The sequence below is a fragment of the Hyperoodon ampullatus genome (genome assembly GCF_949752795.1).
Source record: "Hyperoodon ampullatus genome assembly, chromosome: 17".
NCBI lineage: Eukaryota > Metazoa > Chordata > Mammalia > Artiodactyla > Ziphiidae > Hyperoodon > Hyperoodon ampullatus.
Genome location: NC_136930.1, coordinates 77,323,818 through 77,339,497, shown reverse-complemented (window position 1 = coordinate 77,339,497; position 15,680 = coordinate 77,323,818). Strand labels below are relative to the sequence as shown.

The 15,680-nt window shown below is 58.3% G+C and overlaps 1 protein-coding gene across 1 annotated transcript; it reads right to left on the bottom strand.

The window, feature by feature from the left end:
- Window positions 1-939: 939 nt before the first annotated feature.
- Window positions 940-15,244, bottom strand: SPATC1 (spermatogenesis and centriole associated 1; the record flags this gene model as incomplete). The annotated part of the gene is made up of 5 exons (XM_079722394.1): window positions 14,832-15,244; window positions 10,742-11,320; window positions 10,098-10,613; window positions 9,848-9,987; window positions 940-1,269 (listed from the first exon to the last, which is right to left on the bottom strand). The coding sequence occupies exons 1-5, from the start codon at window positions 15,034-15,036 to the stop codon at window positions 940-942; spliced, it is 1,770 nt and encodes a 589-aa protein (XP_079578520.1). The 5' UTR covers window positions 15,037-15,244.
- Window positions 15,245-15,680: the final 436 nt, after the last annotated feature.

Genomic DNA, 15,680 nt, shown 5'->3' with positions numbered 1-15,680 from the left:
GCTCCCCTGTCCACTTGCGGTCCTCAGGCTGGCAGGCGGCGGTGCTTCCAGAGCGTCCCTGGCCGGGGTCCGCTTCCCCACCACCGCCTCCCCTTCTTCAGGCAGGCCCTCTGCTGTGCCCCACACTGCTCTGGTCTCCTCGCGCACGTCCTGAAGGGACAAGCGTCCTGGCCTACAGCCCTCTGCGCCCCGCACTCTCCACCAGCCCTTCCCCCTCCGGGTCTATCAGTCACCTCCAGGAGCCCCACCCCACCCCATCCCCACTGCTGCTCTCCCGGGCTCTGTTCGGCTTTCCGTCCGGCCTGTGCACCTCAGCTCTGCCCCTGCAGTAAGTGGGATCTGCCCTCGCCAGCTCTGACTCTCCCAGTCCGGTCCCTTCCTGCGGGGGCCTTTGGCAGGGACCCCGTCTCCCTGGGCTGCCCGGTGCCCAGGTTCCTCCTGGCTCCCCTCCCTTGAACGTCCTCCTGCCCTCAGTGAGGTTCCAGAAGCGCTTGTCGCTGCCTCGTGCGGAGGGAGGAGCTCCCACGCCCACATCCTTCTCTTGACCTCGCCTCTGCCTGCTGCTCTGTGCCCAGGCCTCAGTCCCATGCTCGTCACCAGGCCTGCTGGCACACCCACGACCCTTCCCTGCCAGTTCGGCTCCTTCCTGCTTCCTGCTCTTCCCCCTTCAGGTGTCAGGGGCTCCTGTGCTCCCACTGCCAGGCCAGCTTTGGGGCCTTTGGAACATCCCCCTTGTTAAGACAGCTGCTGAGCTTTGGTCTTGGGGCTCTCCCCGGGGGCCCCGGAAGGGCATGAACCCACAGGGCAGGCAGGACCGAAGGGGAGCTGGGGAGGGGGCGCTGGCGAGCCCCCCAGAGGAGGCAGCACCACCCAGGAGTACCAGTGCACGAGGTGAGCTTTAATGGCTGTGCACCCAGGTGGGGCCCCAGCGAGCCAGCGTCACCAGATGAACATGGGCTTGCCGTCGTCGTGCGCCAGCTGGCTGAGGCAGGAGAGCAGCAGCAGCGCGTCGGTGAGCATGCTGGGGTGCACGGTCTCCACCAGCACACGCTGCAGGAAGTCCACAGTGTAGGAGCCGCCCTTGGACGCAGCCAGCTCGGGCCGCTCCCGCAGGATGCCGTAGGCGTTCACCAGCTGCTCGGTCAGTGCCGGGTGCACCTGCCCGTTGTAGCCCAGGCTCTGCAGCCGGTTCATGATGCTCGTGTAGCGCTGTGTGAGTGTCTGGCACAGCTCCTCGTCCAGCTTGTGGTCGGTGGGATTCAGGGAGGCCTGAGGGGACGGCAGCCGTCAGGGACGCTCCAGCCCCCCCGCAGCACACAGGCAGGCAGGCAGGTGAGGGGCGATGGAGGCCGAGGGGTATGGTTGTGGGAGGACCGCGATCAGAGGGAGTGTCCTCAAGGGGGGTGTCCTGGAGGCCCTGAGAGAGACGCCTGTGGGCCCTAGGGCGAGGGAAGCCCTGTGGGCTGAGCCTGAGCAGAGGCTCCAGAGGCCCCATCACCTGCTCCATCCACCACCAGGGATTCGGACTGAGTGGGGGCCACAAGGAACTGGGGACAGAGAGCATGGCTGGGGGTCATGAAAGACGAGGGGGCCTCCCAAAGCCCCCAGGGTTGCCCGACCCAGAAGACACTGCCGCCTCCTGGGTCCTGCCCCGCTTCCTCTCAGCCTTTCCTCCGGGCCCCCCGTCCCAGCACCCCAGGCTGCCTCCTCAGCACCCCGTGGCCTGCACACCCCCCTGCGGGAGTCCCTTCCCACCCCTCATGCTGCACCGCTGCCCCCAGGCCTGCAAAACGAAGGTGTGAAGTGTACGTAGTGGGACAGGGTCTTTCCCCGCTAGAGCCCCCCTGCAGTTTCCACTGCTCCAACTTCCAGGGCCCGGGCGGGCCGGCAAGGCCCAGATCTGGTCCTGCTCACCCTCTTCCCGCAGTTCCCTAGACGTCCACCAGGCTGGCTCCCAACCTGCTAGGGATGCCGGGACAGTCTGCTCGGGCATCGCCTTCTCCAGGAAGGCCTCCCTGTCCGCTCCCTGGATGGTCATGTGAGCACAGCACCAGGCCGATGCTTGGCCTCAGCCTCAGCCACCGTGAGCCTGGACCTCCAGCAGGGGCACCCAGAGCCCTAGGCTCAGCACCTGTGCTGCCTGGTGACACTAGGACAGGCCTGTCTTCCTGACCTGGGCACCTGAGTCTTCTTCCATTTGCCTGTTTCCAGGCCCCGGTGGGACAGACCGCAGGAGCTCAGCCAGCATCTGTGGGTGAGCAAGCGGACCTGCGGCTGCTCACACCAGGGCGACCCAGGGAGCAAACCGGTGGATAGCGTTAAGCCTTGGCCCCTGCGGGGGCATCGAGAGCCGTCACCCGATCACCCCCGGCCGTGGCTGGGCTCCTGCTGTGTGCCAGGCTGGGCACATGGAGCTTAAGACATGAGCAGGGGTCCGACGGGGGCACATTTACGCTGACAGACAAGGCCAGGGCCGCCCCTAGGAAGTGAGCCCTTGAGAGTGGAGGGCGACAAGGGGGAGTGAGTGCGGAAGAGCAGGACAAGCACCCCAATAGCACCGGAGCAGTGGGTGTGGGTCCCCGCCCCCAGTCCCCTCCGGCTTCCCCTGAGAAGCTGCAGGCCTGAGCAGAGCACGGGACTGGGGTGGGTGGGCGCGCGGAGTGCCCTGTCCTAAAGGGTCGGAGACGCCTGGTGGGCTTTGTGGTTTTAAGAGATCATGCTGACCACTGGCAGGGGCTGGATGGAAGCTGGCAAGAGAGGGTGAAGGGTTCTGTCCATCCAGCCTCACTCTGCAGATCTTCTCCGAGCCCTCCCGGTTCAAGTGTGAGCAAAAGGCCCTCAGAGTTTACAGTGAGGACACGGCCCAGGAGAGGGATGGTACTGTGAGCGCTGCCACTGGGGAGGGGGTCCTGGAGGGAGAGGTCGCTGGACCGAGGCCTGAAGGACAAGGACAATGGAGGGAAGAAACTTCCAGGCTGAGGAGCAGCATGCATGGCATGGAAGGTGCCAGGACGCCGGGTGCAGAGCAGGGCCCCCCGGGAAGAGTCGGGTTCGACGGCCGCCACCACCCTGAGTGTGAGCCTCGTGTTCCCTGCTGGGACTGCAGGAAACACTGCACAGCCTGACAGCGCTTCTGTGAGGACAAAGGAAACGTCTCTGGGGGCGTCGAGCACAGCACCCGGGCCGGTCAGCTCTGCTGCATGGGGGTCACGTCTACAGGCGTACGAGTAGCGAAGGAGGGGCGCCCAGGGCCGTGAACTTGGCCCCGGTGAGCCCGGGCCTGGGTGGGGAGAAGAACGAGGCAGAGAGCCTGACGGCTTTTCTTGTTGCCTGAAGGCCTCCGAGGGAGAGAGCGAGCTCCCCGAGGGCACGGGCTGTGTCTGGCGCCCGCTTGGCATATTCTGAATGCTTGACACTAGCCAGGCCTGAATAGGTGGACCAGCAAGGCTAGCTGTGGACCAGTTAAGGTGGCAGCAGTTTAGACCACGGGGTAGGGGTGGAGGAGAAGAGAATGTAGATGTGGATGTGGACGTGGAGAAAATCAGAGTGGATGGGAAGACTCTTTCCAGGGCGAAGCAGCAGGACCTGGTGCTGGAGGGGATAGGGCGGGGGGCGCGGGCGCGGGGAGGCACATAGACTCACACCTGTGAGACCCAGCACACGTGGTCATCATGCAGTCTTTCCATCCTGGACCACACACAGCATCGACCATGTGCTCAGTGAAAGGGGAAATGGCAGCAAATGTCAGAGAAGCAGTGTGGTACGGCCCTCATTCTCCAAACACAGGGCAGGTGTGTTAGAAGCCAGCACTCACATGCAGCCAAACGCCCCTCAGATGGCGGTCCTGACTCACTCAGGGGTTAGAGAGGAAATGCAAGGCAGCTCGTGAGATATTCAGACCTGAACAGCCACACATCCACCCCTCCAGCATGCAGGGCTGCAGCCAGAGTGCCACCAGAGTCAGGCTGGAGCCTCGGCGGACAGCGCCGAGGCTGCCAGGAGACTGTCGCTTTTCCCAACCAGCCTTAAACAACAGAAGCCTCCCGCTATGCCTGGATCCTGGAACAGGATCCACTCTGGCTGGTGTTCCACTTGCACCGGTTGTTGAATATTTTGAATATCTCCCTGACTAGAAGGAACTTCCTTGTCCTAAATGTAGTTATTTAAAAACAAAAGATATGTAAAATAAAATGATTTAAGAGCTCAACCCAAGAAAGAAAAATAAAGCAAAGCTAAAGGAAGGAGAAGGAAGGAAATAATAAAGAGCAGAAGTGAGGAAACACATCTGAAGGGTGAATAGAGAGGATGAGCTAAGTCCACACCCTCCGCGGAACAGGCAGCACCTCCCCCTTCTTGTAGGTAATGCAATGCCCAGCGGAGACCACCAAGTGTCCCACCATCCTGCAGGGGGACCTGATGTCACTAAGTCCGAGCCAAGGGGAAGAGCCTGGGACTTCGAGCACCACCCCCCAGGCCGAGTCCCGGGACGCGGGGACCCTGGGGACCCTGGCGTGTGCGAGGGGCTGGGCAGCAGGGCCTGACAACCCCGTGGAGGGAGAAACCTCTGGCTTATTAAGCCATGTATTTCTGTCACAGAAACTTGGCACGATCTCTAAAAATGTAGCGAAGCTGCAGAAGTCTTAAACAGCAAACAGAGCATCCCAGTGCATTTATAAACACCAGGGACGCAGTGTGGTTTATGAGCGGAGTATCTTCTCATGTGTATCAATATGTTAACAGAAAAGGGAGGGGGAAGAAAACTGTGATCATCTCGGTGAGAGAGAGAAACAACATTCTAAAAAATTCAGTATTTGCTCATGAGTAAGAAGAAAACCAACAACTCTGAACAAAGGAGGAACAGGGAACTTCTTCACCTGATGTGGCAGATGCTGAATGTGGCTCACCTGGCTTCTGTCCTAGTGCATTCTAGCACCTTCCTGAACTCTAAGAGGCTGGACGCTAAACGTCACCTATTCCAGACTCCCCTGTGGCTTAGGTACCCCTCTGACCTGGGTTTCTGCCCAGCAAGTACAGGTGCGTGGACTTTGTCTCCTGGAGGAGACAGTGCAGGCAGGGACTAGGCTCTCTGCAGAGTGCACTGGCTGTGGCACTGGTTCTTCGGGGCAGCTGTACCAAACTGCAGGCATCCGACTAGGTGTCTGCATGCTGTCCCTGGGGCAGCGATGACAATGGCGTGTTCACTAGGACACTCCCTTGCCGTGCTGGCATTTTTACTGGCTGTATAGCAGGCAAGCCCAATTTGGTGTCCTTCCTGGAGCCTGTCTGAACATCTAAACATCTGTAATAAACCCCTTTCTGCTTATATCAGCTAGTGTGGATTCTGTTATGTGCAACCAAGGACTCTGACTGATTTGTCGAAAGAAGATCTGGCAAAAAGCCTGGTGTCGGAAGCCATCCTGGAGCCATTGCACCATGACAAAGTCATGAGCAACGGAAGGCGAAACTGCAAGGCAGCGCCGTGCCAGGAAGGTGGACTATAGCTCCGTTTTTATGTTTTATGAAAATAAATTTACATACAGGGGCAATTTTGGGGGGATGTTGCTCCACGTGAAAGAAAAATTCCTTTAGGACTCCCCCTCCTGAAACTACCACAGAATGGGAAGTACCCACTAAAGCCCCGGGGAAATGGGTATAGAATTAAGAGCCTGGAACTAAGGGGATGTTTTTATGAAAAACACCCTCTAGTATGGAGTTATGGCCATGGGCTGGAGTTCCTGATGATGACAGGAAATTTATGGTTCTATTATAAAGGAAGATTAATTATAGAAAAACAGATGACTAGAGCAGAATTCGTTGCCAGGATAGGGAGAAAACACTGTCTCAGTTAAAGGAAACAACGAGAAAGAGCATGCAGGTACATTGTAAATATTTTCATGGAACCATTGTAAAAGGTTGCTCATGCAAGAAGAAAAATAGGAACAAGTAGCTCCACCTTTTACAATTGAAATAATCATATAACTGCTTGACTTGGTTACAGAGAAACAACCTGTGATTAATGGGAACTTGGGGAAATATTTTAATAGGACATCTAGAAACTAGGGGATATTTGTTTTAAAAAATCTTTATATTTTGAGGTTTGATTGTGCTAAGATTGTTTGGCCATGTACCTGGTAATGTAATCAACTACAATATATAAACCTGTGATTGTAACAAAAAAAGAAGAATGAAGAAGAAGAATCAAGAATAAAGACATGAGAGAAAGAAACATGCAATGCTGAAGTAATAGAATTATTTCCTTCGCCGACGCTATCCATCCCTCGGGTATCCCTGGACTCGCTGGAGCTGGACTCCGGCAGCCTGGAACACACGTCATACTTAACCGGAAGACTAGAAGTGTGTGTTTGTAATCACGTCAGAAATAAGATGAGGTTGCCTCATGATCTGCTTTTAAAAAGTGCTATATGGGACTTCCCTGGTGGTCCAGTGGGTAAGACTCTGAGCTCCCAATGCAGGGGGCCCGGGTTTGATCCCTGGCCGGGGAACTAGATCCCACATGCATGCTGCAACTGAGTTCGAATGCTGCAACTAAGAAGTCCACATGCCGCAACTAAAAGATCCCGCGTGCTGCAACTAAGACCCAGTGTGGCCAAAATAAAAAATATTTTTAAAAGTGCTATATGATATGATTGTCTACAGAGGAAAGCCAAAATGATATACAGACTATCAGAACTAGCGAGGGGGTTTGGCAAGGAAGCTAAATAACAAATCATTACACAGAAATCAAAAATGTTCTGGGGGCTTCCCTGGTGGCGCAGTGGTTGAGAGTCCGCCTGCCGATGCAGGGGACGCAGGTTCATGCCCCAGTCCGGGAAGATCCCACATGCCGCGGAGCGGCAGGGCCTGTGAGCCATGGCCGCTGAGCCTGCGCGTCCGGAGCCTGTGCTCCGCAACGGGAGAGGCCACAACAGTAAGAGGCCCGTGTACCGCAAAAAAAAAAAAAAAAAAAAAAAAAAGTTCTGGGCAGGCCAATGTGTTGGCCTAGAGAACATCCGGGGGGGACCATGGGCAGGACTGAGGTACCACCCTCAGTCACCCTCACACTGATGCAGCTGGACTCAGGGTCTCCTAGGACAAGGGTGCAGAAAGGAAGAGAGCCCGAGCATCTCCCATGGAGCAGATCTTTGTGTTTGGGTAGAAGAACTGACAGGCATGAGCACTGGGATAACTTTCAGTTGAGCTTAAAAGATGGCATAACTGTCTGTGAACTTACAAAAAAGTAGATAGCCACGTTCTATGAAAGAAGTCAATGAGTCCTTATTGAATATTGGGCTCCATTACAGTTTTCAGCGTTAAAGCTGTACGGCATTCAGGAAGCAAAGGACCCCAGTTGGACAACACCAGGTTTCACCTGATTTGGTGAATCTAGGTAGAATTTAAGGGTTCTAGCAACCACCAACATTGGAGTTCAATGTGCAGAGAATTAAACAAGATGTCTTGATGAAGGGAAGTAAAAGGCTGGGCAAAGTGGAATTAAATGCAGATAGGAATCAACAAATGATCCAGCCAAGTAGGCAGGCTGGCTTGAGACCAGGAAGCATCCTTATGATCCTCAGGTGGGACCAGACCTCAGTCAACCTGCACTGGGCCCTACAGAAGGCCAGCCAGGGGGTATCCTGGAGACAACTTCTGTGCAGGTGGGCTGCAGTAGAGCAGCTTCCTGGGAATAAGGGCAGCAAGTGTATGATCCTGGCAGGTCTGGTCATTGCTGGATGGAAGGTGAATGGGGCCAGAGGCCGTGGAACTGGTGATGGGGCCGATGGGCAGAATGACCAGATGAGTGTTGTGGTGAGAACCACCAGCTCCCCAGAGGCCACCAAGTTGGAGGCTGAAGCACAGGCTCAGGGGCACCAAGCTCCTCGACTTCCTTAAATACCAAAAAAATTGTCTTACGTACATTCTGCTTCCTTTTCCTGCTTCTCTAAAGAGTTGCCATTTAGTGCCGTGACTTAAATTCTCCGGCATAAGCAGTAACTCGCAGGCAAGGTGACGAGTAGCATGGAAGGGGAGGACATGCACAGCCCACGCCCTCCTGGAAGGTCTACCTTATCCTCCGTATAAACAGCAGTTTCAAAACAACCAGAAACCTCTCTCCACAGTTTGATGTCTAAGTTCTATGTGGGCAACTAGACTTTCACTTATGATTAAGTGTAGTCTTTGCCAACTAGATATCAGATGCAGCATTTTAGAGACATAAATATTGTGCTTCTCCCGTGTCATTTGCCAATTTTTAAGTAGCCGCTGCCAGGCTGCACTCATGGCACAGCAGTGGTGGCGGTGGTCCAGGATAGGAATCAAGGGTCGTCAAACCCAACATGGCCAATTTGGCCCCGCCGACACAAGCAACACAGGGACAGCCAACATGGCAAAGATGGGAAACTTCCCCAGTTCAACCTATAAACCAATGAAAAACTAAAAATTTGAACTAGGTTTTTCTTGGAACTTGACAGACTGATCCTAAAATTCATATTGAAGAGCGAAGGGCCAAGAGGAGCTACGACGATCTGGAAGAAGAGATGCCCAGGCTCCCTTGGCCTCCCAGGATTACGGCACTGTCACCTGGGCAGGGCCAGACCTGCAAACCTGGAGCCCACACTCGTGGGACTGGGAGAGGGGTCCGAGGCGGGGCTGGCAGCTCCAGCCTTAAATGGGACTCAAAGAATACAAACAACAAAGGAAAACGTGGGACTTCCCTGGCGGTCCAGTGGTTAAGACTCCGCCCTTCCACTGCAGGGGACGTGGGTTCCATCCCTGGTCGGGAAACTAAGATTCTGCATGCCACGTGGCACGGCCAAAAAAGAAAGAAGAAAAAAAAAGAAAAAAAGGAAAAGGTGGATAATTTCGGTCTCATTAAAATTAAAAACCTAACCAAAGGACACCTTAACAAAAGGAGAATGCACGCTCAAACCGGGACACAGATGAGCCCGCTGTAACTGAACGCGATTCCTGCTCACTCACAGACCCAAGACCCACAGTCCATCCACGCATAAGGACGGCCAGAGAGGAAGGGGCCGGGAGCACCGAGGGCTACTTCGCGAGGGAAGAGTACACGGCTGCAGGGCCGCGGCGCCGACGCCCGCCCCCGCCCCGCCCCACCCCTGCCCCACCCCCGCCCCACCCCACCCCTGCCCCACCCCCGCCCCACCCCCGCTCTACCCGAGTGGGCGTGTCGGTGGGGAAGGGCGCGCACCAGCCCATCCTGCCCCGGCGCAGCCCAAGCCCCCGACGGCTCCCACTCCAACATGCCTCCTACACGTGGTGGCGAGGAGACGCGCGCAAGCGTGTTTGGGAAACATCGTCCTCTTGCGTCCCTCAGTTGGAGCGGGCTCAGTGCAGGGCATGCTGGGAATACGGAACGAGCCCGGCCTGAAGACCTTGGCCGCCAGGCCGCCAGCTGCTCAGAGGCTCTGAGACCTGCCTCCCCTGCGCCCCCCAGTGACACTTGAGGACTTGGACAGGGCGAGGGAGAGGCATAAGGCGTCAGCTCTGCCAGTCTGGGGAGGGCCCGTGGGAGCGGGGCCTGGCAGACCCGAGGCCACTGCAGTGGCAAAGTGGGAGCTCACAGGCCTGACAGTGCTGGGGCCCCTCTGCTGCCCTGCCCTCTGGGAAGGCTGCCCGTGTGGCTGGGACCACAGACTCCTGCTGCCAGATGCCGTGGACACCTGCTGGCCACTCGGACTGAGTGCGGTGTTTCCTCCATCCCAGGGTGCCCGCAGATTCTGATGCGCTCTGCCTAGCTGGAGTGCAGGGGCCCCCAGAAGGCCGTCCCCATCCCTGCAGGTGGCGGGGTAGGCCCTCAGGCGGTGAGTGGCAGGTAGGCACAACGCACCTGGATGATCTTCTCTGGAATGTTGGAGACCGTGAAGCCGTAGAGCCGGACACGCTCGGGGAAGATGCTGGACAGGATCCTGCGGTCCAGCTGGAAGGCGATCTCCCCCACCAGCCTCTCCCAGCCCAGCTGCTTCGACTCTGGGGACAACAGGGGATGGAGGGAGTGGTCAGTGACCGTGGTCAGCAGCCCAGGGGGGTGCCTGGGAGGTCACCGAGGGCAGCCGAGGAGACCCCAGACTCGTGCTGACCTCGGGAGCTGTCAGGGAACTTGCTGCTCTTCTGGTGGGCTAGCTTCCGCTCCAACTCCGGGATGCTTTTCCGAGACGGCTCTGCCACGCGTGGACCTCGGGTGTCGTTGACTGAAGCTGGGGACGACGAGGCTCGAGGCGGGGCGTGGGGGTTGTGTGCAGGGGAGTGGAGGGTGAGCGAGGGCCGGGTCGGGGAGCGGTGTGTGCGGGCAAAGGGGTGCGGGGTGCTGGAGGGCCTATAGCTCGTGGCAGCTTGGGGGGCGGGAGTGGGGGCAGAGGCGAGGACGATGATGCTGTGGAAGGTGGCCGAGGCAGGGACAGAGGCAGAGACCGCTTGTCCCCGGGGGCCACCAGGCTGTGTCCGGGCGTCTGGGGTGCCATAGGAGAAGGCTGTCGTGGGGCTGGGTGTGCCCATGGGACCGACGGGTGTGGAGGTCTGGATGGGCGCACCCACAGACGTCATGTTGAGGGGCTCCGGCCGCTGGGCGGGCGGGGGGTGCTCGGTGGAGAGTGGGACTAGCGACGTGGGGGAGGGGCATAAAGGAGAGGAGGAGGATTAGAGCGAGGCGGGGCCAGGGCCTACCAGCCTGGCAGGAGCCCCCTCCCCCTGGGCCCCCCGCTGCCCCGCCCCCCACACTGGTTACCTTCTGCTGTGGCAGCAGGTCCCCCACCCGCTGAGGGATGGGATCCAGAGGGGCATCCTTGGAGGGGCTCTGCCAGCCACACCCTTGGGGCCTCCGACTGCACCAGATTGCTCGTGGGATTGGCCGGAAGGTTCTGAGAGACACCTAGGGGGGCAGCCGTGGAGGTGAGCAGGGGGCTACTCAGAGGGAGGGCCACCGAACCTATTATAGGGTCCATAAGGGGGCTGCTCTGAGACACAGCTAGGGGGCCTGTCAGGGGGCTGCTTGGAGTCAGGGGGCCAGTCGAGGGCAGGCCCAGGGAGCTGGCTGGTGTGCCCGCCAGGGGCACTGCCACGGGGCTGGCCAGGTGGCTGCTCAGGGGGCCAGTCAGGAGGCTGGTGAGTGGGCTGCTCTGTGAGATGGGCCCCAGGCCAGGCAGCAGCGTGTTGAGAGGGCCCATCAGGGCGCTCACGACGGGGCCTGCCGCGGGGCTGGGCTGCGGGCTGTTTAGCATATCGGCCAGGGGCGCCAGAGCCACAGTCCCCACTTCTTCCAGGATGAGTTCATTTGCTGCTGCCGGGGACGGGGGCAGGAAGACACCTGGGGGACACAGAGAAAGCACTGAGACCCCAGGCTCTCTCCCCACTGTGGCAGGGCCTGGACCAAGATGCCCATGTGTCTCTGATGAGCTGACCAACTCTCTCTGAGCCTCACCTCTAAGCGGGCATCTGTGGGGCTGCTCAGTGGATCCCACGCGAGGGTCTGGCCCCCCATCCCTGTCCTCCAAGGGAGCCTGGTCCCTGCCAGGATCACCTCTGTAAACGCCGGCCCCCCAGCCACCAGGACATTCCACGCTGCCTGTCCCTCAGACAGGCCCACTGCCTTGAGCCGCTGACCCCTCACTGAGGAGAGGAGGGTCTGAACACGTAGGTCGCCAAGTGGACCCCTCTGTTCCCAGGTGGTGGGGGAGTGGGCCCGGGCCTCCTGACTGCCGTCCCCTTGGGGACAGCCGAGCCTCACCACGTGGGGGACCCTCAGGGAGGCCAGAGCTCAGAGCTGCTGGGAGCCTCCCATGGAGCCCAGGGTGTGCCTGGCCCATACAGGACCCCGCCTGCCTGTCGCCAGGGATGCAGGCACAGGAGGGGGTGTTGCTTCTCCCCTGCGTGGGGCCTGGGAGCCCGTTTGCCCTTGGGTTCCTGAGGAGACTGCCCTCGGATGACCGAGTGACCGCTGTTTGGGGCAGAAGACCCCTAGGGAGGGTGCCGGAGAGGTTTCTGTGAGTGTAACTGCCACATTAAAAAAAATAAAAACAGGGCTTCCCTGGTGGCGCAGTGGTTGAGAGTCTGCCTGCCGATGCAGGGGACATGGGTTCGTGCCCCGGTCCGGGAGCAACCCACATGCCGCGGAGCAGCGGGGCCCGTGAGCCTGGAACCTGTGCTCCGCAACGGTAGAGGCCACAACAGTGAGAGGCCTGCATACCGCAAAAAATAAAATAAAATAAAATAAAAGCAGTACACGCTTATTATAGGGAAAGAATGGAAATACAGAAAAGTCAGAAAAGATGAAAACCACTGGTGGTCCTGTTATCCCACCGTCTGTCACATAGCAAAGCTCCACGAAGGCTTGAAGACTTTATCCACGTGTTTATGTCGCTCAGGGGCTGGCGAACCCCTCTGTAAAGAGCTGGTGAAAAGAGCTCCAGCTTTCCTGGCCATCCGGCCTCTATTGCAGCCGCTCAGCTCCGCTGTCACGGCTCCAAAACAGCCACAGACATTTAGCATACCCGAGTGAGGCCCTGCGCCCTCAGGAACAGGAGGCCCTACAGTCCTCGTCCATCCTGGCTCCAGCTCCCACCTGCCATGTTCACAAGGCCGGCGCCGGAACCTCATGGCCTTCTGCCTTGTGAAATTAATCCAGCCACCAGCCAACGTTTACTGATTTCCTGCCGCGCAGATGACCCGCTCCGACCCCGGAGGTGTGCCTTCTGCCGTCATGGCCAGCCTCTCTAGATCTCTAGTACGCTGGCCTCTTTACTTTCTTCTCATGTGACAGCCCAGCTGGTGCCCACTTCCTTCTGCGATGTGCCCGAGCTCTTGCTGGCTGGTCCTTAGCTCCACCGGCCTGCCTTCCCCGTGCCTGCCCCCACCCCCGCCCACCAAACGCTGCTGGAGGCGGTTGGTGGCTGCTGCCTTCGCGGTCCACACGTGCCGGCATCATCTGGGCCCGTTACACACCTCCCCGGCTCCCCTCTCACTTCCTCCTGCCATTTTCACTCTATTTCAGACTTTCCCCATCGTTTTCTCTCCACCCTGACGTTCAGAGAACGACAGTTTTCCAGAGAAAATTGAAGCCATGGTTCTGGAGTGTTCTCAGCTTCCCATCTGGTATTCTCACGCACCCTTCCTTCCTCCTTCCTTTCCCAGACAGTGGAGGAGATGTGCTTCCTTCAGTCAAGGCAGCCTCCGCTCTATAAAGTATTACTCTTCTCTTTCGTATCTTCCCTTTCCCTAGAAATAAACCCAGGTCTCTGCCATCAGGAAAAGCAGCTCTGGAGGCCATGCCCCTCTCCAGCTAGTGCCCCCTCCAAGCCCGGCTCCGTGAACGAAGCGTCCACCATCGATTCTCTCCATTCTCTCACTCACTCTTCGCCTCACTCCTGGGCCTTTCCGACGTACACTGGGCTTGAAGCTGCTCTCGCCAGGGTGACTCACGCCAGGTCAGTAGCACTTTTCTTGCTCGATCTCTCAGGCAGCCTTTATGTTGCTGACACTCTGTCCCCTTCGAAGCTGTCTCGGCTTCTGTGACATTACACTTTTTTTTTTTTTTTTTTTTTTGCGGTACGCGGACCTCTCACTGCTGGGGCCTCTCCCGTTGCGGAGCACAGGCTCCGGACGCGCAGGCTCAGCGGCCATGGCTCACGGGCCCGGCCGCTCCGCGGCACGTGGGATCTTCCCGGACCCGGGCACGAACCCGTGTCCCCTGCATCGGCAGGCGGACTCTCAACCACTGCGCCACCAGGGAAGCCCTGTGACATTACACTTTTGAGGTGTCCCTTGTCTCTCTGAGTGCCCCTTTGCCAGCTGCTCTACCTGTCTTGACTTAGGACTTGTCCCCGGTCTCTTCTCACTGTTCCTCTCTCTTTCCAGATCGTCTCACCCCTCCTGCGGCTTCAGTTATCAGTGACTCTTGGATCTTTTCTCTCTAGCCCTGACCCCTCCTTTGAGCCTCAGGCTCATACCTCCACTGCCTCCTGGATGCTCCAGGTGGATGTCGTGAGAACGTCTTAGAGTCAGTTTGTCCAAAGTACAACTTATTCTCTTCCTCCAAGACTGAATTTCCTTCTCCCAAATGGAGGCTCACATATGATATGTCAGTTCAAAGTTATCAATCAAGCTAACGAACTGCTAAATTATGTTCTACCTGCTTACCTGACAAATAAACCTTTGTAACAACCTGGAAGGTCAGGTTTGATTTTAGGACTCTTGTACTCCCTGGAGCTCTGTGCCAGGATGTGGTGGCTTGGGGAGAGCTGGTCCCTGGCCAGCCTCTGTGTGAACGCCTCTGGCTCCTTTGCCCATTCTTCCGTCTCACCCTGCCCCATACCTCCTCTCCAGCCCCTGGGCTGTCACACACTAATGATTTCAAGCCTCAAGCTTCGGTCCTGGTTTCTCTCCTTGGTCTCTAGGCTCCGGTGGTCAGTTCTGGGTGGAGAGGGACGGGGCAGGGGGCTGAGGGTGCTGACGGGGGGGATGGAGGGGAGCGGGGGGGGGGGGAAGCTGAGGCTGGGTGCCGTCTTGGGTCCAGTGGGGCAGCACCTTTGGATTCCAGGGCTGGGGAATTCTCAGTCCGTGGAGCTGCTTGGAAGTTCACCTGAGGGGAGGCGTGTGTGGGTGGGCAGGGGCTCCTGCCGTCCGGTGACTGGGGCTGGTGCCTCGTTTGGTCCTTCTACCGTGGTTGTGCTGGGTCCTCGCCCTCCCCTCACCCGGGCTTTGTTGCTACCTCCGCCCTTCTCTCCACGATTTCCCGAGACCCCAGCGCAGAGTCTCTCCTCTCGGGTTCAGTCTCACCCTTCCCTCCCCGCTTTTCGTGAACTCAGGCCCCTTGCAGTTACCCTGGTGTTGAGGAGGGCCGGTCGCTGCCTCGCCCAGCCTGCTGCTGAACCCACTGATGCCCAGGCCGCCCGCCTGCATCTTGATCGCCGACTTGAGCTCTTGATTCTCCCGGATGAGCCGCACCAGCTTCTTCAGTTCCTCGTTTTCCCGCACCAGCCTCTCGATCTGATGCCGAAGCCCCTCATAATTGGTGAGTAGAGACATGCCCCAGGGCAGCGGGAAGGGTGCGGCCCTCAGCAGGGCGCTGCACCTGGAGGCTGCCCAGGGCCCGGGGCCTCGCCCGGGCTGGAAGAGGGCACCAGAGTTTGCTAGTTGCAAGGCTGGCCCGTGGGCCTGGGTATTGTGAGGTCAGAGGCTGCACCTCCTCCAGGCCTCTCTGCTCTACCAGGCTCAGCTCTCCGTGCCTCCAGGCCTGAGCGCAGGCCCTGTTTCAGCCTGGAACATTCCCACCCCTTCTCTGTCCAGCCGGCTTTCCTCTGTGGAGCTTCCCAACCGCCGCCCTCTAGGCTTCCCCGCAGGCGTTTCCTCCGTCACAGCACTTACCTGGCTCTGTGCAGTTAGCTCTTTAGCGCTGTTTCACTCACTTCACAGCCAGGGCAAGGATTGTGTGACCCACCAGCATCCAGCAAAGGGCCGGGTGCCGTGCAGGTAGGTAACCAGTGAACATCTGCTGAATGAAGACTCTTCACCTGCCTTCCTGGAGAGGGTGCCCTTTCCTTGGGATCTTGGGCACACCTGGATTTAGCCGTCAGCCTTCTCCTGGGGACTAACATCTTGGACAGCGGGACACTGGGCTATGCTTTCTTCTGACCCCAGGTGCTGAGAGCCTTTCTCTGGCTGCTGGCCCA